Here is a 22,627-nt window from a genome sequence, read left to right as displayed (position 1 = left end):
TTCAATGACATAGATCAAGTATAGATGGATAGCATAGAAACTATATACAAAGTGATCTAGATCATATCTGTTTCCAATTGGTCCAAATTCCTTAATGAGATCATTCTTAAAAACTTTATGTTAAATTGCATGCATGATAAACGAGTTCAGATAATAAAACATAAACCATCAACTTTATTCTATATAGAAAATAAACAAACTAAGGTCAAAGAACATCCTTAAAAACAAACTTCCACTAAATCATGGAATCAGAAAAGTGACTAACACCCATGTGAGTAACATGCTCATGAAAAACTTTAGGTGGTAAACTTTTAGTCAATGAATCTGCCACCATAGAGTTTGTTCCTATGTGTTCTATCGAAATTTAACCATTCTGAACTCTTTCTTTAACAACCAGAAACTTCACGTCTACATGCTTTAACTTCTATTGCTTCTATTATTGTTGGAATACATCACTATCGACTTATTGTCACAAAATAATTTTAGTGGTCTTTCTATGCCAACCATTGTCTGCAACCCAGTGACAAATTTCGTAACTATATTCCATGATCGGATGCCTCATAACATGCTATAAACTCTGCAGCCATGGTAGAAGAAGCCATAAGTATTTATTTAACACTTTTCCAGGATATAGCTCCTCCAGCCAACATGAAGATATAGCCTGAAGTGGATCGCAAAGTTTCTTGACATCCAGCATAATCAGAATCAGAATACCCAATGATCTTTAAAACTTCTGATCTTCGATAAGTGAGCATATAATCTTTTGCTTTCTATAAATACCTCATAACCCATTTGGCTATTTTCCAATGATCCATCCCCGGGTTACTCAAATATCTGCCTAACACTTCAACTATGAACACAATATCTGGACGCGTACATACTTGAGCATACATTAGACTTCCAATGGCCGATGCATAGGGAACCTTCTGCATCTCTTTAGTCTCGAGTGTGGTTTTGGGGCATTGACCTAAATGAAAATTATCACCTTTAGCGATCGGGGTATCTTCTAATATCTTGAGAACGATCTCGTAGTATTCGAATTCCTAATACAAAAGAAGCATCACCAAGATCCTTCATCTCAAAATTCCTGATGAAAAATAGAGTATAGAAAAGAAAATAGCACACCAATGATTTCCGTGGAAAACTCTAATTAGGGAGAAAAACCACGGGATAAAGGGATTCTTATTAGAAAACTGATACAAAGAAATACAACAGACCAACAGCTTAAATAGGGAACAGGGAAACCTAGGGTACAATGAAAAAGACAAAATTGCCCCTATAGTGCAAAAACCCTAATTTCAACACTCCCCCTCAAGTTGGGGCGTAGATGTCAATAAGACCCAACTTGCTCACACATGCGTCAAACAGCTGTCTTTTGTTAAGACATCTGCAATTTGTTGATTGGAAGGAATATAAGGAACACAAATGTTGCCACTATCAAGTCTTTCCTTGATAAAATGTCGGTCAATCTCCACATGCTTTGTTCTATCATATTGAACAGGATTATTTGCTATGTTTATGGCTGCTTTATTATCACAGTAGAGTTTCATTGGACTGGTGTGCTCTTGATCAAGGTCTTCCAAAACTTTTTCAAGTTAGATCTCTTCACAGATTCCCGGACTCATGGCCTTGTATTCTGCCTCAGCTCTACTTCTGGCAACCACACCTTACTTTTTGATTCTCCATGTAACAAGGTTGCCCCACACAAAGGTACAATACCCTGATGTTGATTTTCTTTCTACTTCAGATCCTGCCCAATCAGCATCGTGTAAGCTTCAATGCATCGTTTTTCAGTTTTCCTGAACATCAAGCCTTTCTCTGGAGAGGTTTTCAGATATCTCAAAATGCGCTCTACTGCCCTCATGTGTCCTCCGTATGAAGACTACATGAACTGACTTACAATATTCACTGCATAAGAGATATCAGGTCTAGTATGAGATAGATATATTAATTTCCCAACAAGTCGCTGATATCTTTCTTTGCTCACTGGAACACTTTTACTCATATTACTTAACTTTGCATTTGCTTCTATAAGGCTATCAACTGGTTTGCACCCCGTTATACCTGTTTCCCTAAGCAAGTCCAGGGTATACTTCCATTGGGAAACTGAAATTCCTTCTCTTGATCGAGCTACTTCCATTCCAAGGAAGTATCTTAGTTTCCAAGGTCCTTGATCTCGAATTCCTCAGCCATCTTTGCCTTCAATCGGTTAATCTCTGAGGTATCATCGCCTGAAATAACAATGTCATCAACATAGACAATCAAAACTGTAATTTTCCTGGATACAAACCTTTTAGTAAACAGAGTATGAACAGAATGATCCTGTTTATATCCTTGCAACTTTACATAGTAAATCTACCAAACCAAGCCCTTGGTGACTGTTTTAGCCCATATAAAGACTTTCTCAATCTACACACTCGGTGATTAAACTGTTTCTCGAATCCTGAAGGAGGATTCATATAGACTTCTTCCTCCAGTTCTCCATTGAGGAAGGCATTCTTCACATCAAGCTGGTGAAAGGGTCAATCCTTATTAACTGCAACAGAAAGGAGGACCTGAACTGTGTTTAGCTTTGCAACTAGCGAAAAAGTCTCGGAATAATCAACCCCAAAAGTTTGAGTAAAACCCCTAGCAACTAATCTGGCTTTGTATCTATCAACAGTTCCATCGGGCCTATACTTCATTGTGAACACCCATTTACATTCGACTGCTTTATGACCATTTGGAAGATTGATTTGATCCCACGTATGATTTTTCTCAAGAGCTCTCATTTCTTCCATAACTGCGACTTTCCATTCAGGACTTTCCACTGCTGTGTGTATACTGTTTGGTATCACCACTGTGTCTAGATTTGTAGTGAGGGCCTTGAACTCAGGAGAAAAATTACTATAGAACAGGTAACTCTACAACGGATATTTAGAACATGATCTCATACCTTTCCTTAGGGCAATCGGAAGACCAAGGGATACATCTCTATCTTTACTTTCTTTTGACATACTGCATTATCCCTCCATTTCTGTTATTTTCCCACTCTCAACATTTTTTTCAACGGGAATAAGATATGCTTCTTTTCCAGGTTCTACCATGTCCTCAAGAGTCACACAACCATTTGTCTCCGCACCATCATCGACCTCAATCACATCCTTGCTATCGTTATCTTCCCTACTTTTACTCTCAACATTTTCAACACAAGCATCAGTTTTGTCACATTTATTATCATGATCAGGAAAAGGACTACTAGTACCTGGAACTGATCTCTGTTCAAACTCATGAACTAGAGCCGGAGAGATAACAGGCGGCGTTATTTCCTTCTTGAGATTCTTTCTATAGTATGTGATCCAAGGGACTTTTTTGGTTGGGAGGATAGGTACGTTAGTACTCACATCAAGGATGGGTTTAGGTTCAGGTAAGGGAGAAAAGCTGGGACCCCAATTGATTTCTTTACTGGAATGCTCCCCCTGAAGAGAACCATTGGGAAAGAATGGATGATCTTCAAAGAATGTCACATCCATAGAGACAAAGTATTTTCTAGAAGGAGGGTGATAACACTTGTACCCACACTGATATAGAGGGTACCCTACAAAAAACATTTTTGTGCCCAAGGGGTAAACTTGGTAAGGTTAGGTTCGTGTGTATGAACGAACACCACACAGCCAAAGACACGAAGAGGTACATCAGAAAGAAGTCTGGAATTTGGGTAAGACTCTTTGAAGAAATCAAAAGGGGTTTGGAATTTTAGGACCCGAGATGGCATGTGGTATATTAGATGGGCTGCTATCAAGATAGCATCATTCCACAAATAAGAGGGAAGGGAAGTTAACAACATAAGAGAACGGACAACTTCTACGAGGTGACGATTTTTCCGTTCGACCACTCCATTTTGTTGAGCAGTGTAAGCACGAGAACGATGGACAAGACTTTTGGAGACAAGGAATTCGCATAAGGCGTTACTAAGGTATTCTCGACCATTATCACTCCTGAGAATAGGATTTTAGCGTTGAACTGGGTTTCTATAGAATTGTAAAATTGTTGGAAAACTGAAGTGAATTTTGATTTATCTGTCAAAAGGAAAACTGTAACACCCCGCCCCAGACACCCTCTTAGCCTAAGAGAGGGATGCGACTGCAGTAGTTATCAACCCTTGAGCTGACACTTACTGCCTAATGATTCTTGTGGAAACTCTGATACCATACTATAACTTATACACGACGGAATGATTAAGTCAAGGAGATAAACTATAACGGATTAAGTAAGCCCATCTTTTATTACGATAGTGAAATAACGTTTATACAACTTAAGAACTTAACAACAAAGTTTACAACGACAATCGTAAAAAACCTCCGAAAGTGTAATTGGGGCACGTGGCAGACCTTGACCTTAGTAGCATCCTGGAACTCCTCATCTTCTTCTACCTGGGGGGATTAAGAAAATATTTTGAGAAGTGTGAGCCACTAAGCCCAGTGAGTGGTTCTTTTAAAGATGAAAATCATTTTGAAAATCATCATTTTTGGGAAATAATCACATGCCAACACTCGCATTTAACTACATGCACAGTCAAAGATAGTCTCATGCAACCAGTAATCTTTATCCCAAAAGCTACACGTAGTATGCATATCATATCATCAATCATACAATCATCTATAGGAAACCTTCCTATGACCCCAATTCCCCCAATGTGTACATCGACTATTTTATTTATCCGCTAGTCATGCATAGGTACTTGACCATATTTCCGGCCGGTTGTCACCGACTATTATTTTTCGCCGACCGAAGCCGACCAATTTTCCCGCCGACTGAAGCCGACCATTATTTCCCGTCAAGCACCTTTTGTTACACATGATAACCACATCCCGGGCATAATCGCAGTTTCCATAGTCACACACAAGCAATATCATGGAAATCATCATATTATCAAAGCATATAGCTTGTATCCACTCATGTATGTAACCCTATGTAAACGTGTAGGGTTAACAAATTATTCGCAACACACGTATAGTTAACAAGGACTGTACATATTCACAAGACATACCATTTATCACGGTGGTCCCAACATCACAGTACCTATTTATTCAGCTAAAATTGTTCTATTTAAGTTGTGTGATAAGCATCAAGGTGATATATATTAACTAAGTTACATAACACAGTACTGAGCATGGCTTCATAGTGTTTACGATGCACTTCTCTTTTAACTTAAGTGAGTATTCACAATGGACTCTACTGTAACGCTTGCGAGGGATGACAGCAACCCTATAATTCATACGATAGTAAAATCTAACACCTCAAGACTGTGATGTTCAGGTTATACAACTATAATATTCACATTACGTACTGATTTATCAAAGACACAGTGATAACAAATGATGCTCTGGAGTAACATAGCTTTTACCACGCATACCAACCTAGCAAAATTATCATGCTAACAGGGATGGTATTTTCTAATGCAACATAATACTCACAACATATGTTAACTATAAAGCTATAACACTCACAACATATGTTAACTATCAAAACTATAACACTCACCTTAATTGCTTAGAAACCTTTCTAATAGTTCCCTTTTCTACCTCGAGCTCTCTTTTTACCCCTAGAATCCAGATCCAAATTACAGCTTAGATTACTCATAGTTATATACCTTATTTTGAGATACTTCCTTCTAAATAACTACTTTAAAATGTCTCAAGAAGCTTACCATAAAATCTTAGCTCATAACTCTTCATGGTTCAGTCAGAATCATCCAAATATAAAGACTGGCCCAGCTTACCCAATAGCTCAACCCCTCTGTATTTTTCTCATTCTCCAACCCAATTCCTTAGATCTTCTTCTTCGGCAGCCTCACCATGAAAACTAGTCTCTATTATCTTTCAGATGGATTTTAAATTACACCAACGCTCGAGTAGATTGGGAGATCTTCTCGTCTCAGTTTGATACATTCTCCTCCACCCTCACTGTTCAATGCACTCTACTCTCCCCCTCTTTTTACGAATTTTATGATTTGTGATTTGAAAATGAAATCCCAACGATTCTATTTATAGGCATCCAAACCTCCTATGGTGTTGACACCACTTACTTGGCTGCATGGCCAAATGTTTAATCCTCCCTTTATCAATGTAGGCTGACTTCACCTTAGTTCAATGTGTTCTTCCTAAACGCATCAAACATAATTTCTTAGGGTTTAAGAATTTACACCTAAATTTTAATTGACGTTTGCCCTTACATCTTCAAGCTTTATTTGTATTCAATTTCGGGTTTTCAATGCATAATCTATAAGATCGTGGCCAAATTCAATGCATAAATGCCCGACCGTTCGATGCACAGGCGGTTTCCTTCGATCGCGTGGGCGTGATNAGGCGGTTTCCTTCGATCGCGTGGGCGTGATGTTCAAATGAGGCGTTCAGGCTGCTCTCGCTCTCTCCCACTTTCTCGCTGGTCTCGCTTTCTCTACTCTCGCTCTCTCCACTCTCGCTCTCTCTAACTTTCTCGCTCTCTCCAACTTCCTTGCTCAAACTCTCGCTCTTCTCCAATCTCGCTCTCTCTCCCATTCTCTCGCTCAAATCAATTTCGCTCTCTCCCATTCTCTCGCTCAAATCAATCTCGCTCTTTTCCCATTCTCTCGCTGGTGTCGCTCTCTCCACTCTCATTCTTTCCAATCTCGTTCTCTTCCATTTTCTCTTCAATCTCGCTTTCTCCATTTTCTTTCAAACTTTCTCTCCAATCTCGTAGCTACTGTGAATATGGTTTATCTCCGTGCAACTTCCACACAAATTTTCCCAAATAATTTTCTATATTTTCCTTAGCTCTTGAATCCTTTCTTCACTATTCAGGATTTAAGTCTTCAAGGTTTTCTCTTCTTTTTATCCTTTTACGGTCCTCTCTACTCGTACTCCAGGATCAAATATGGTTATCATACCTATAATACTGAACCATTATAGTTTACATTCACTCTTACTAATTGTTGATCCACAGAAGGTTACAATTATTACAATTATTATGACAATTATAAAATTATTAGATTATTTACATAACATAGGATTTAACTTTCTCCTAATTAACCCCTTAAACACTTACTTAAGTAGGAAAATGGAGATTCGGATTTCACAAAAACCCAGGTTAGACGAGTATGATCGTCAATAAATGTTACAAACCAACGCTACCCAGTTATGGTAGTGACTGGTGAAGGACCCCAGACATCGCTATGGAATAGAGTAAACAGTTTAGAGAGCTTATAGGGCTGAGAAGAGAAAGAAACACGAGGTTGTTTAGCCTGGACACACATATCACATTTTAATTTAGAAATATTAATGTTGCGAAAAAGATGAGGAAACAAATAATTCATATACTTGAAATTATGATGGCCAAGGCGATAATGCCATAACATATAATCAGTTTCGGAAATAGAAAAATGGGAAGAAAATAAACTAGTCCAATCACATATCCTCTTCAGTGAGAAAATAGAGTCCCCTATCATGCCGGGCAGTGCCAATCGTCATCCCCGAGTTCAGATCCTGAAAAATAACATCATGAGATGAGAAGACAACACAAAACTTCAAATCTCTTGTAAGTTTACTAATAGATAATAGATTGTAAGACACTTTTGGCACATGCAACACATCTAGAAGTATTAAGTCAGAAAAGGGGGACACTCGTCCTTTTCCAGCAACGGGAGCAAAGGACCCATCTGCAATTCTGATTCTCTCATTTCCAGCACCAGGTTATAAAATAAAAATTGATCAGAAACACCAGTTAAGTGATCTGTGGCTCTTGAGTATAATATCCAGATTTATTTCCAGTTATACTCACAAGGCCAAAGGAGTGAAAAGTACCTGTATGGGCGATTGCACTTACACCCACTATAGTAGTAGTGCTCTGAGTAGTTTCCTGATTCTGAGTTTGAGTATCTCCAGTAACAGATTCGCCTAAAAAAGCCCGACTTGGCTGCCGTTTCTTACCATTTGGCGGTCAACTGTGAAGTTTCCAGCACTGATCTTTAGTGTGCCAGGTTTTTTGCAATGTTCACACACTAGGGGCGGCTTAGTGTTCTGTTTATCTTGTACAGGGCCTGATGTTTTGAAAACAGTTGAATTTGTTGGTGTTACAAGTGTACTGTTCATGGCCTTCGACCTATCTTCCTCCAAGCGAACTTCAGAACAAACTTCCATTAGGGATGGTATAGGTCTGGTCCCCAATATACAACTGCGTACTGTATCAAATTTAGAGTTGAGTCCTGAAAGAAAGTCATACACGCGATCCGTTTCTTCAGACTGATAATGTAACACTCCTCCACACGAACAATTCCAAATCATCTCACGGCACAAATCTATCTCTTGCCACAACAGAGATAGCTTGTTAAAGTAAGAAGTAACGTCCATCGTTCCTTGTTTGTATTCATGGACCTGCTTACGTAGAGTATATAAACGTAAGGCATTCTGTCTCCTGGAGTAGAGTTTCTAAGCTGTCTCCCAAATATCACGGGCTATAGCTACATACAATAAAGGTTTTCCAACCTGAGGTTCCATACTTCCAATCAAAATCGACCTCAATAAAGAATCCTCTCCTTTCCACATTTGCTCTTGGGGATCACCGATACTTGGTTTTGGTATTTCACCTGTCAGATATCCAAATTTATGACGGCCCTCCAAGGCCATTTTAATAGATTGAGACCAAAAGAAGTAATTATCACCATTTAACTTTTCTCCTATAATAATTCCAAAAGAATTGCCTATAGTTCCAGGACATAAATTTGAGGGGTAAGTAGGGAACGAAGTTACCGAGTTTTAAGGGTATGGTTGGTTCTTGGATGTTTCAGTAGCAGCAAGCTACTAGTGAAACATCTCGCTCTGTCGATTAATCTGCAATTGCAACTGGGTAACTTGATCTTTGATTATATTTCCTTGGTCCTAGTGGTATGATGAAGACTCACCCCCTCCAAACTCATCCGTGATCGACGAAAACTGCCCCATTCGGTTGCTCATACCTGACTGAAAAATACACATACTTCTTCCATCTGTCCTTTGGTGCGGCATAGGTTGAGATGAGACACTAATCTGAGAGGAGATGGCTGACAGCAACCCCAACGGACGAAAACTTAACTAATTGGCGTTGGGCATCACAGATCTGGAATGGTCGGTGGTGGGTATAGCAGATCGAGGCTCCAAGGTGTCGATCAGCAGCGTCTGAGATTGGTCGGACAGGATTCGAGTGGCCGGCCGCTTGTCGCCCTCGTCTGCGTGCGTCCAAACCGGGTGGGTATCGACTTGTTCACTACTGTCTTCATCTGCACGCGGCTGGATCGAGTGGGTAGCGGCTGGTTCACTAGTCTTCGGTCGCTGAGTCTGGCAGCTGGTTGTTGGGTCTGCGAAGGAAATGACCGGCGGTGGGTAGGGCGGCAACAGCTGGTCTTCACGGAAGTGGGGAAGAAGGGTTTGGAAGTACCTGTCAATGGCTTTTTGGATAATACTGGTTATATCTGGGTTACTGGTTTGGGATTCTCTTGTTGGATTTTCCTCAATGGTGGCCAGGGTTTCGTCTCCATGCTCTAATACCATGATGAAAAATAGAGTAGGGAAAAGAAAATAGCACACCAATGATTTACGTGGAAAACCCTAATTAGGAAGAAAAACCATGGGATAAAGAGATTTTTATTAGAAAAATGATACAAAGAAATACAACAAACCAACAGCTTAAATAGAGAACAGGGAAACCCTAGGGTACAATGAAAAAGACAAAATGGCCCCTAGAGTGCAAAAACCCTAATTTCAACAATTCCTTTTGAGAAATCTCTTAGTGTCATGCAATAAACCTACATCATTACTAGCTATGAGTATGTCATTGACATATAACACCAGAAAGGTTGATTTACTCCCATTGAACTTGTGATATACACAATCTTCCACTATGTTCACATCAAAACCAAAGGAGGTTATCACTTCATGGAATTTGTGATACCATCGACGAAAGGCTTGATTGAGACCGTAGATGGATTTCTTCAATTTGCACTCCACAAGACTTTGAATTATCGGACACAAAGCTTTTCAATTGCACCATATAAATTGTCTCATCAATGTTCCTATTGAGAAACGTAGTTTTTGCATCCATCTGGTGTAGCTCTAAATCAAAGTGAGCTACAAGTGCCATGATTACCCTTAAAGAGTCTTTCGATGAAACCGGAGAGAAAATATCTTTGTAATCAATGCCTTCCTTTTGAGTAAAACCCTTTGCAATAAGACGAGCCTTATATCTTTCGATATTGCCATGTGAATCCCTTTTGGTTTAAATATCCATTTATAACCTATAGGTTTCACTCATGATGGCAGTTCGACAAGTTCCCAAATGTCATTGTCTTTCATGGATTTTATTTCCTCTTCCATAGCACTTATCCATTTTTTAGAGTTAGAACTTTGTAAAGCTTGTTGGAAGTTGATTGGATCATCTTCCATTATGCCCACATCATCCTGATGTTCTTGAAGAAACATAATATAATCATCTAAAATTGCACTTCTTCTCTCTCTACTATATCTTCTTAGTGACACTTCTTAAGGTTGTTGAGTTTGACCTTCAGGTTCAATAACGGGGACATCAATGTTGTCTTGTTTTATAATTGGTTCAATAATGAAGTCAGGAATTGGAACCTGAACATCATTTATAACCACGTGAGGAAAAAGAAACCAATTCCTCTTCAAAGACAACTTTCCTTTTGTTATCTTCTCCTATCTTCCCCAAACTTAACATCCTAAAGGAATCTAGCATTTTCTGTCTCAAACAATGATCTAGAAGTGGGATCATAAAACCTGAAACCCCAAAAGCACTCGGAATACCCAACAAAATAACAGGTAATAATATTTGAGACCAATTTCTTTCATTAGGCCTATAAGACTTAGCCTCAGCTGGACAACCCCAAATGTGAAGATGTCTAATACTAGGCTTCTTTCCTATCCACAGCTCATAAGGGATTTTAACTACTACTTTACTAGGTACCCTATTAAGGATATATGTTGTAGTCTTTAGTGCCTCACCCCAGAGGGATTCTGGTAGAAAAGAATTACTAATCATACTTCTTACCATATTCTTAAGTGTTCTATTTTTTCTTTCCACTACACCATTCATGTTGGGTTTGCCCGGCATAGTGTATTGCAGGATGATTCCATATTCCTCTGGGTATTTGGCAAAGGGCTCTGGACATTGTTCACCTGATCCATCATATCTACCGTAATATTCACCACTACGATTAGATTTAACAGCCTTTATTTTCTTTCCAAGTTGAAGTTCAACTTTAGCTTTGAAAAACTTGAAAACGTCTAAGGATTGAGACATCTCATGAGTTAATATAGGTACTCATATCTTGAATAGTCGTCTATGAACGTAATAAAATATTGTTGCCCATTCCAAGAGGGCGTAGGAAATGGACCACAAATGTCTGTATGTATTAGTTCTCAGACGTCTGAGCATATGTTGGCACCTAATTTTCTTATGTTTGTCTGTTATCCCTTAATACATTCCACATAAACGTTGAAGTTACTTAAATCAAGGGAATCGAGAATTCCATCTGACACAAGTCTCTTCTCTGTTTAGAGATGTGGCCTAAACGTTTGTGCCATAATATAGCGGAATTCTTATTTAATTTACGTTTTGTACCACATGAATTAGATAACATGATCTTGTTAAATGAAGCAAAAGAATCAAGCACATATAGACTATCAATTAAAGAATTGATACCAATAAGCTTAGAATCTTGAAAAATACTAACTTTAATATTTCCAAAAGAACAAGAAAACCCAAATTTTTCTAAATTGGAAATAGAAACTAAATTTCGTCTAAATAACAATACAACAAAAGTCTCATTCAGATCCAAATAACAACCAGTTTTTAAAAGTAATCTAAAATTTCCAATAGCTTCAACTGGAACTACTTTGCCATCGCCCACATAGATAAATGTTTCAGCATCACTTGGTGGACGCCTCCACAGGCAACCCTGCATTCATATACTTATGTGAGTAGTAGCATCAGAATCTACCCATCAAGTATCTGTAGGTACAAAAGCTAAATTAACTTCAGAATAAACCAAAGTAAGAAGTTTACCCTTCTTTACACGCTACTTGGCGTACTTGGGACAATCTTTCTTGAAGTGTCCTTTCCTTTTGCAGAAAAAACAAGGATTTTCAGTAGCTTGTTTCTTGTTTTTATTCTGCTGAGATCCCTTCTGCAGCATCCACAAATTTTCTTTTCTTCTTTTCACGAGAGCTTGTTGCCAAATGAGCACTTTCTGTCATCTCTCATAATCCTATCTTCTTCTTGCACAATTGTGAGATAAGCTCATTAATACTCCATTTATCCTTCTAAGTATTATAGCTTATCTTAAACTGAGTGAATTATGCAGGAAGATAGATAAGTACTAGATGCACGAGTAAATTTTCATTTATCTCGATATCAAGTACCTTTAATTTACCTGTAAGATTAGACATTTCCATAATGTACTCCCTTATGTTTCCATTGCCCTTATACCTCATAGAAGTTAAAGAAGTCAAAAGACTACTTGCTTCCGCTTTCTCATTTTTAGCAAAATATTTCTCAATTTGAGCTAGAAACTTATTGGCATTTTCACTTTCTGTGATAGAGCCCCGAAAAGACTCCAGAATGGAGTGCCTAATGATCTTCAGACACACGCGATTTAACCGTTCCCACTTCTCTATATTAGCCGTATTTGGCTATTTCTCAGTAGAATTAGGTTTATCGGTCCTTAATGCAAGGTCCAAATCCATACACCCGAGAAGTATCTCTAGGCTTTCCTTCCAAATCTTGAAGTTCAATCCATTCAACTTAGGAATTGAACTCAGATTTTCAGATATTTGAGTAAGACCAACTGAAACAATAAACAACAAAACATATGCTCACAATTAAAATAAAACAAAATAATTTCACATATGGTGGGCCCCTTTAACAAGATACCTAGCACAACATTAATGTCCAACCTTTGGGCAAAAAAACACCAATTATAAATGGTACTCTCAACGTAGTAATCAAAGTATTGATAATAAACTCTGTCAAAAATTAGCCTTTCTTTGGACCGACTATTTTTGACATGAGCAATCTTTATAATTGCCACATACTCATTACCACCTGCATACCCACAATTTGGTCAAATAATTATCTTTCTTTGGACCGATAATTATCCGCATAAATTCATGAATACGCACATCTTATATTTCATAATTAAACCGATCTAGATAATAGATGCTACTTTGGTGACATATTATTATTATTATTATTATTGACCAATTCAATCTAAAATATAAGACACAATAATATAATAATATTATTGTACAAAAATAAAGGAGGAAGAACATAGTCTTTACCAATATTCACTTAATAATTACATACACAGTACAATTAAAGCAACATAAACATGTGAATATCACCAAATATCTTTAATCAAATTTAAATTTAATCCACAACATGATCAATGAAATTTAACTTAAATTCATAATATGTTTAATTTAACTAAAATTTGAATCATCAATCAAACTTTATATTCAAATTCACTAATTAATTAATTTAAAAATTAGATTTAAATTTACTCAATTATCAATTGATTCAACCGTATCAAAGATCAAAATAAACTTAGAAACCAAGGCGCGCAACCTAATTTTGATTGAAAGCCAATCAAATTCATCAAATTAAAGCCAGTAACTCCCATTATTAAGTTAATGCATGACAGCAAGATGGTGTACCAAAATTAGAACTCAAAAATCGAAGTTGATGCTTGTTTGCAAGATGGTGTACCAAAATCATAACTCAAAAATTGAAGTGCAAAATTGAATTGGCCGGTAATGGATTTCTTTGGCCGTGTGTGGAATCCTTTTTTCTTAAACACATATTTTCTAATTGTGGCACTAGATCACCGTAGGGTCAAATTAATTTTCCCATGGATACACTATCGTCGATTGAGGTCTGAAAATTGGTGCAGTGTCTTTATTTATTTTTTCTTTAGTCCCTAAATTCTTTAAACAAAAACTAAAATTTAATTACAATACCAATGAAAAATGCATAAAACCAACAATCCAACATGAAATTCATGCTCTAATACCACTTGTTAGCATAAATACTTTAAATCTATATTGAATAGATAAATCCTAAGATCATTCATGCCAAATTATCAAGAATAATAACATACCGAATTCTATTGAGAAACTAATGATAACTTCAAGATGATGATAGATGACTATGATCTTCCTTAACCAAAACTTCAAATGCCCTTAGTGGGATCTCTCTCTAGATGGGAATCAAGAAAGACTGAGTACAACCCAATGTGATAAATTATTATCCACATACATAACCCATACTTTAATTATACATATTATTATTTAAATATGTATAACAGTGTAAGTTAAGAATTGAAAAATTAAGAGAAATAATGAGAGTACCTATATGTATGATAGTCAATTATTTTTTTTTATTTGACTATTTATCGTTTTAGTATGTTTCAAGAGGAGATTTTGATTTTGGAATTTTGTGAAATTTTGTAGTATGTTACTGTTGGGGGAGAAATTTCGGACCAACCACGGACCGCTACGTCATTTGCTAAATTAATGATGAAATTCCGAAATCGTCAAATTTGTGACCAATTAAGAGTTTATATGTGTCTCAAATTGAAATTAAGGACAAATTATGTGCTTTCGCCGCAGACGTCGATTGAGTAAAATTAATTTCGACCAATTTGACGTTATAATTTAGGTGTTGGCCCAGTTACGCTTAAATATGGGATTAATGTGGGCCTAAAACGCTAAAATAGGCCCAAACACAGTTAATTGGGCCTAAAGACCAGGCTCAAATCCAATTAAATTAGGTCCAAAAGTCAGGCCCATAGGCCAATCAAGGCCAGGCCCAGGCCCAAGCCCATGAAGTCCATCAACGAACTTTATAAATAGAGAAGCTCCCCTCATTTGCAAGGGTTAGCAATTCTATACTCTAAAGAGCTTATAGGGAATTCTCTACAATCAGAAGACTCTTGACTCCTGAAGTTGACCACACCTGAAGACTGAAGTCCTTCGAAGATACAAGCATTCTGAAGACTAAAGTCCTTTGAAGATGCAAGCCTTTTGAAGACTGAAGTCTTTTGAAGATACAAACTATTCTACATTCAGGGAGCCTAGAGAGAATTCATCAACAAGCAGAAGACCCTTGAAGACATAAACACTCTTCCAAGACTTCTACTTCAAGAACGTTCAGTGCTTTTCTTCTTCAAGTCAAGTACATCCACCCAACTAAGAGAGAATCATAGGATCAAGCACAAGAGATCGAACCACATCACATCAAATTCACACCAACATCGACGCCAACTTAAATTCAACTCCACGAATCAAGTTTCTCCGGAAGCCTCGTGTGAATACTAATCCTCCAAGAAGATCAACAAGCCCAAAGGTCGATCGTTCAAGAAGATCAATAAGCTCGAAGGACGATCATCCAAGAAGATCAACAAGCTCAAAGGCCGATCATCCAAGAAGATCAACAAGCCCAAAGGTCGATCATCCAAAAAGATCAACAAGCCCGAAGGCCGATCTCCAAGAAGATCAACAAGCCCAAAGGTTGATCGTCCAAGAAGATCAACAAACCCAAAGACCGATCATCCAAGAAGATCATCAAGCCCAAAAGTCGATCATCCAAGAAGATTAACAAGNATCAACAAACCCAAAGACCGATCATCCAAGAAGATCATCAAGCCCAAAAGTCGATCATCCAAGAAGATTAACAAGCCCAAAGGTCGATCATTCAAGAAGATCAACAAGCCCAAAGGTCGATCGTTCAAGAAGATCAGCCAATTTAAAGATTATAGTTTATTTTGAAAGCATCAAAATACTATGTATTAGAGATTGTACTCACTTTCCACAAAATTAATACAAATACAAAGTTCAAGTTCCACGAAATAAATTTATATTGAAATCTCGTGTGAAAAATTGGCACATCCGTTGGGAGATCTCTACCTCTCATCTCTCTCTCATCATCCGAGTCAATAAATCTATAAATGGCACCAAAGAAAGTTGCATCCAAAGCTACTGTCGCAAGCAACATTTACATAAGCTCTATCATCACGGAGGAAATCTGTGACCAGCTGATGGAATCTCCTAAAAACAAGATCGTCATCATAGAAAATCCCTTGTTCGACAACTATGTTTCTGCTACTGATCTATCAGAGAAAAAATCACATTTTGATGTAGTGTCTGTCATGATAACTGACGTAACGACTAAGTCGACCATGGCAGAGTTGGAGATAAAGATAAATCTCCTAATGAAAGTTACAGAAGAGCGAGATCATAAAATTGCTGCTTTAAGAGATGAAATACAGGCTCGAGAAACTGCTAAGTCGAGTCAATCTCCAACTACAAAAGCCAATGACAAAGAAAAGACTGTCTTGTAAGAAGACTAGCTGCAACAATCTACCTCTGTCACCATCCTGTCAATTCAATAGCTGCAGGATATGATTACAAACTCCATAAGGGCTCAGTACGGAGGACCATCACAGTTCTGCTTTATGTACTCAAAGTCGTACACCAAGAGAATCGACAACTTGAGAATGCCAACTAGGTATCAACCTCCAAAGTTCCAGCAGTTCGATGGAAAGAGCAATCCAAGATAACATGTTTCACACTTCATTGAAACCTGCGAAAATGCAGGGACCAGAGGAGACCAACTAGTCAAGCAGTTCGTTCGTACCTTGAAAGGAAATGTTTTCGATTGGTATACTGATTTAGAGCCATAAGTGATTGACAGTTGGGAACAACTAGAAAGAGAGTTCCTGAACCACTTCTACAGTACAAGGCGCACTATTAGCATGATGGAGCTGATGAACACCAAACAGTGAAAGGGAGAGACAGTCATCAATTACATCAACCAATGGAGAGCATTGAGTCTGGATTGCAAAGATAGACTAACTGAATTATCTACAGTGGAGATATGTACTTAGGGCATGCACTGGGAACTTCCCTACATCCTACAAGGGATAAAACCTCATACGTTTGAAGACTTGGCAACACGCACTCATGATATGAAGCTGAGCATAGCCAACAGGAGAACTAAAGATTCCTAGTCCCTAAAGGGAGAAAATACAAGAATGAACCCAAGGGCACTGAAAAGATCGGGGATAGTGCCACAAAAGAATCTATGGTTGTTTATATGACCCCGTTGAAATTTTTCTCCAAAGAAAAACAAACAAAATTTGAAAGAATGCACAATGAAGGCGAGAAGCATCTTCCAACTCTAAAGAAAGACAGGAGAAGGTTTATCCATTCCCTGACTCTGATGTGGCAAATATGTTGAAGCAACTGCTAGAGAAGCAACTTATTCAACTGTCGGAATGCAAGCGGTCGGAACAAACAGGAAAAGTAGATGATCCTAACTACTGCAAGTATCATCAGGTCGTTAGTCACCAAGTTGAAAGGTGCTTCATACTGAAGGAATGAATTCTGAAGTTGGCTCGTGAAAAGAAGATTGAGCTAGATTTGGATGAAGCGGCTTAGACAAATCATGCTACAGTTGTGGCGACTTTAAGTGTTCCAACACTATCTGTGTCCCATGCTCAAAGACAAAGCCTAATTCAGTTCGGAGCCTTCGAGCCTAGAGTTGTTCGGTTCCAACAAGAGATTCAAACAGCAAATTCCAAAAAGAAAGATGAGCTTGTTGAAGATGACAACAAAGGGTGGATGGTTATGACTCGTCGAAAAAGAAGACAGTCAAACTCCACCCAAAAAGAGTCATGTTCCTATTAAAACTATAAAAGAAGGAACAAGACTCATAAAAAGAAAGGCAAAAAGATGACATGGAATCCTAAGCCTACTAAGAAAGAAGACAAGGACTTCCCTCAATTCCGATGGCTGGCAACTTTGGCAGAATTTCTCCCAAGAAACTTTCTCAATAATCATCCAGAGAAAGTATCAGAAGTTATTGCAGGTCACACTGTCAACATAATGGAAATCTACAACAATCATATAATTGCCGAAGAAGTCAACGACTCAGAAGAAATGAAGCAAAGAACTTCTATCTTCGATCGTATTAAGCCTTCAAGTGCTCGATCTTTAGTCTTTAAAAGATTAAGTATGGCCACGGTAGGAGAAGAAGACCAATGTCCAACGACTACTTCTACTCAAAATTCAGCCTTCAAAAGGCTATACATATCTACATCAAAGAAAGATCAACCTTCAACATCTATTTTTGATCGTCTCAAGACAACAAGCGATCAACATAAAGGAAGGATGAAAATCTTGAAGGCAACGTCATTCCATGAAGAAAACAACGACGAAAAGATTCACAGTCGTATCCCTTCACACATGAAGAAGAAACTTTCTGTTGACATAAGTACAGAAGGTTCCTTGATAATGAAGCCAAAACTCATCATATTGACGAATCATACAAATAAAAAGAATGATCAAAACCATGATGAAATAAGAGCTTCCGAAGTTTAAATGAAAAAAGCTCCTCATCACAAGAGCCTAAACTACATGATGCTCATGACCCACATGAGCTTAAAATGTGAACGGTGCTCCCAAAAAAAATCTTTGTACGAACTATGTTATGACTTGATCCCTGTCATTATAAAGGGTACGTAGGCAACTTAGACAAATTTAGGTTTAGTCGCGCATAAAAAAAATATATTCTTTTTGAACTACATTATGACTTGATCCCTATCATTATGAAGCATACATAGGAAGTTTGAAATAAACTTCAAGTTCAGTCCAGTTAAAAAAAAACTTGAACTACGTCATGATTTGATCCCTTTCTTTAAGGGTATGAGGGCAGCTTAAAGAAATTTAAATTTAGTTCATCAGAAAGTTTACCACAACCACCTAAGTATGATACTACAAGATTGATGTTGATCATCCCCGTAAAAGAATGACACTCCAGATTGAAAATGTTCATCTTTATTGGGGGCAACACAACGGATTGAAGAAGTTCACCCCTCGTAAGGAGCTAGCACAGTAAATAAAAGGCACACACTTGGAATGCACTTCGATTCCTCTTCGAAATCAAACTTGGATGCTTTTCCATCTTCAAGTTCAGAAGTTTCATCAATGCTTTATCTTCATGCTCAAGTCTAGAAGATTTGCAATGCCATCTTCATGCTCAAAGTCACAAAGTCAAGCTCAATGCGAATATTCATTGAAGCTTCATCAAACTCAAGTGCGAAGGATTCGCCGATACTTCGTCAAGCTCAGATGCGGAGGATTCGTCGATATTTTAAACTTAAATGTAGAGGATTCATCGATTCTTCAAGCTCAAGTGCAGAGGATTCGCTGATGTTCGTCAAACTCAAATGCGGAGGATTTGTCGATGCTTTGTCAAGCTCAAACACGAAGGTCTCGTCGATACTTCTCCATCTTCAAGTTCAGAGGCTCCATCGATGCTGCTCCATTTTCAAGTTCAAGATCGGTGTGCATGGCCGAACTTCCATCTTCAAGTTCAAGATCGGTGTGCATGGCTCTGCTTCCATCTTCAAGTTTAAGATTGGTATGAATAGCTCCACTTCCATCTTCAAGTTCAAGGTCGGTGTGCATGTCTCTGCTCCATCTTCAAGTTCAAGGTCGGTGTGCATGGCTCCACTCCATCTTCAAGTTCAAGATCAGTGTGCATGGCTCTGTTTCCATCTTCAAGTTTAAGATTGGTAAGCATGGCTCCACTTCCATCTTCAAGTTCAAGGTCGGTGTGCATAACTCCGCTCCATCTTCAAGTTCAAGGTCGGTTTTCACAGTTTTACTCCATCTTCAAGTTTATGGTCGGTATGAATGGCTCACGTCGTCTCCAAAGTCTGGTGTGGCTCGCTTCGTCTCCAAAGTCTGGTGTGGCTCGCTTCACCTCCAAAGTATGGTGTGGCTTGCTTCGCCTTCAAAGTCTAGCGCGGCTCAGTTCATCTCCATAATTTAGCATGGATTCGCTTCATCTTCACAAGTCAAGATGCCCTGGCTTCGCTTCATCTTCACAAGTCAAGGCGCGGCTTTGCTTCAATCTTCACAAGTCAGAGCGTGACTTCGCTTCATCTTCACAAGTCAAGGCGCGACTTCGCTTCATCTCCAGAATGATGGTAGGACTTTGCTTCATCTTCAAAATGATCGTGCGACTGTCACCCATATAGGGGCTGTGTTTAGTAGAATCAGATCAATGGTTGGCGGAGCTGACGACCACCCCTACAGGCTACACAGTCGCCCACATAGGGGTTGTGTCTAGCAGGAGTCAGATCATTGTTGGCGGAGTTGACGACCCCTGCTGCAGCTACATAGTCACCCACATAGGGACTGTCGTCTAGTAGGAGTCAGATCGTTGTGGGCAAATCACTCCTGTAGGCTACACAATCACCCACATAGGGGCTGTGTCTAACAGGAGTCAGATCGTTGTTTAGTGGAGTTGACGACCACCCCTGCAAGCTACAACAGTCCGCCACATAGGGGCTGTGTTTAGTAGAATCAGATCATGGTTGGCGGAGCTGACGACCACCCCTACAGGCTACACAAAGACCCACATAGGGGTTGTGTTTAGCAGGAATCAGATCGTTGTTAGCAGATCACCCCTGCAGGCTACACAGTCACCCATATAGGGGTCGTGTCTAGCAGAAGTCAGATTGTTATTGGCGAAGCTGATGACCACCCCTGCAGGCTACACAGTCCACATAGGCGTTATGTCTAGCAGGAGTCAAATTATGTTGGCGGAGCTGACAATCGCACGTCAAATGCCCCTACTAATATATGTGTGTATATATATATATATGTATGTATGTATATGTATATAAGGAAAAAAAAAGAACCCACCTCAAAGTGTAGGTCACTGATAGTTCTAACTCTGGTAAAAAAAAAGGGCATGAGGGCAAGTTAGTAAAAATAAATAAATAAATAAATAATAAAAGATGAAAGAAACAAAAACAAAAGGAAAGGAAAAAAAAAGAAAAAGGAAATGGAAAAGAAAAGAAAAAAAACGAAATTTTCTTGGAAAAAAAAAGAGAAGAAGAACAAAAGAAAGAAAAAAGGAAAGAAAAAAAGGAAAGAAAGAAAAAAAAAAAAAAGAAAGGGGGGAAGTTTTTTTTTTTTTTTTTTCCTTCTCTCTCTACCTTTAAATCCAGAATCCTCGTGACATCATTTGGTTAAATTTAGATTTTATTGGTTAAATCTAGGGTTTGTTAGTTTAAAAAAAAATCTCTTTTTTTAACCACCCAAATCTTATTTTTGATTATTTTTTGTCCGTCCCTTTTTTTATAAAACTTTTGGCCATGCACCAAACTTTTTTATTAATCGCATTTTAGTACGGAATTAAATTAAATTGGGGATGTTATTCCTTTATTTTTTAAAAAAAATTTGAGATTTCTGAGTTTATCCCAAAATCAAATTAAATGGGAACAAAGCTCAAAAAAAATTTTCGAAAATTTGGTCATATTCCAAATTTCTTCCTTAAAACCAAAATTTTAAGTTTTCATCTCCAAATTAAATTAAATTGGGATGAAACTTTAATTTCTATTTTTAACTCAAAAAAATTGCTGAGTTTTATCCTAAAATCAAATTAAATTGGGACAAAGCTCAAACATTTCTTATAAATTTGGCCATATTCTAAATTTCTTTCTTAAAACCAAAATCTTAAAGTTTTCATCTCCAAATTAAATTAAATTACGGATGAAATTTGAATTTCATTTTAAATTTAAAATTTTTAAATTTCATCTCTAAATCAAATTAATTTGAGATAACACCTGAATTCTTTTTTTGTTAAAAAAAAGAAAAAAATATTCCTACGTTATCTCTCTAAATTAAATCAAGTTTGAGATAAATGTTGACATTTTTCTTAAATTAAAATTTTGGTCGTCTCCTATTACAAATTTTAGTTAAACTCGTCACAAACTCACGGTTTAATTAAATTGGGAGCATCGAAGTCAAAACCGAATTACTTGTATCTCGATATCGGCTTTATCTTTTTCGAGATTCATCCACCCACACCTGTACACAAATCTCGAAAGGGGGCATTTGTTGGAGGAGAAATTTCAGACCAACCACGAACCACCACGTCATTTGTTAAATTAATGACAAAATTCCGAAATCGTCAAATTTGGGACCAATTAAGAGTTATTATGTGTCTCAAATTGAAATTGAGGACAAATTCTGTGTTTTCGTCGCAGACGTCGATTGAGTAAAATTAATTTCGACTAATTTGATGTTATAATTTGGGCATTGGTCCAGGTCCGCTCGAATATGGGCTTAATGTGGGCCTCAAATGCCAAAATAGGCCTAAGCCCAGTTAATTTGGCAAAAAGACCAGGCTCAAGTGCAATTAATTAAGCCTAAGGCCAGGCTTAAGTCCAATTAAATTTGACCCAAAATTAGGCCCATGGACCAATCAAGGTCAGGCCTAAGTCTATGAAGCCCACCGGCAAGCTCTATAAATAAAGAAGCTCCCCTCATTTGCCAGGGTCAGCAATTTTATACCCAGAAAGCTTATAGGGAATTTTCTACAATCAGAAGACTCCTTGACTCCTGAAGCTAACCACACAGGACTCCTGAAGCTAACCACACCTGAAGACTGAAGTGAAGACTGAAGACTGAAGTCCTTTGAAGATGAAAGCTTCTGAAAGATACAAACATTCTACATTCAGAGAGCCTTAGAAGACTCCCAAGAC

At 38.0% G+C, this 22,627-nt stretch overlaps 1 protein-coding gene across 1 annotated transcript; it reads right to left on the bottom strand.

Moving 5' to 3' along the window:
* Positions 1-7,424: 7,424 nt before the first annotated feature.
* On the bottom strand, positions 7,425-8,642 carry LOC120072153. Its single transcript, XM_039024566.1, has 3 exons — positions 8,502-8,642; positions 7,947-8,390; positions 7,425-7,502 (listed from the first exon to the last, which is right to left on the bottom strand). The coding sequence occupies exons 1-3, from the start codon at positions 8,640-8,642 to the stop codon at positions 7,425-7,427; spliced, it is 663 nt and encodes a 220-aa protein (XP_038880494.1).
* Between the last annotated feature and the right edge of the window lie 13,985 nt (positions 8,643-22,627).

The sequence above is a fragment of the Benincasa hispida genome, chromosome 2 (genome assembly GCF_009727055.1).
Source record: "Benincasa hispida cultivar B227 chromosome 2, ASM972705v1, whole genome shotgun sequence".
Classification (NCBI taxonomy): Eukaryota; Viridiplantae; Streptophyta; class Magnoliopsida; order Cucurbitales; family Cucurbitaceae; genus Benincasa; species Benincasa hispida.
This window is presented reverse-complemented; position numbering and strand designations above follow the sequence as displayed.

Coding starts and splice junctions, on each gene's coding strand:
- LOC120072153 (XM_039024566.1), bottom strand. CDS start 8,642: ATGGCCTTGGAGGGCCGTCATAAATTTGGATATCTGACAGGTGAAATA. Junction 8,391..8,501: donor TTGGAAGTATGGAACCTCAG/GTTGGAAAACCT, acceptor CTACGTAAGCAG/GTCCATGAATACAAACAAGG. Junction 7,503..7,946: donor TCACAGTTGACCGCCAAATG/GTAAGAAACGGC, acceptor GTTATTTTTCAG/GATCTGAACTCGGGGATGAC.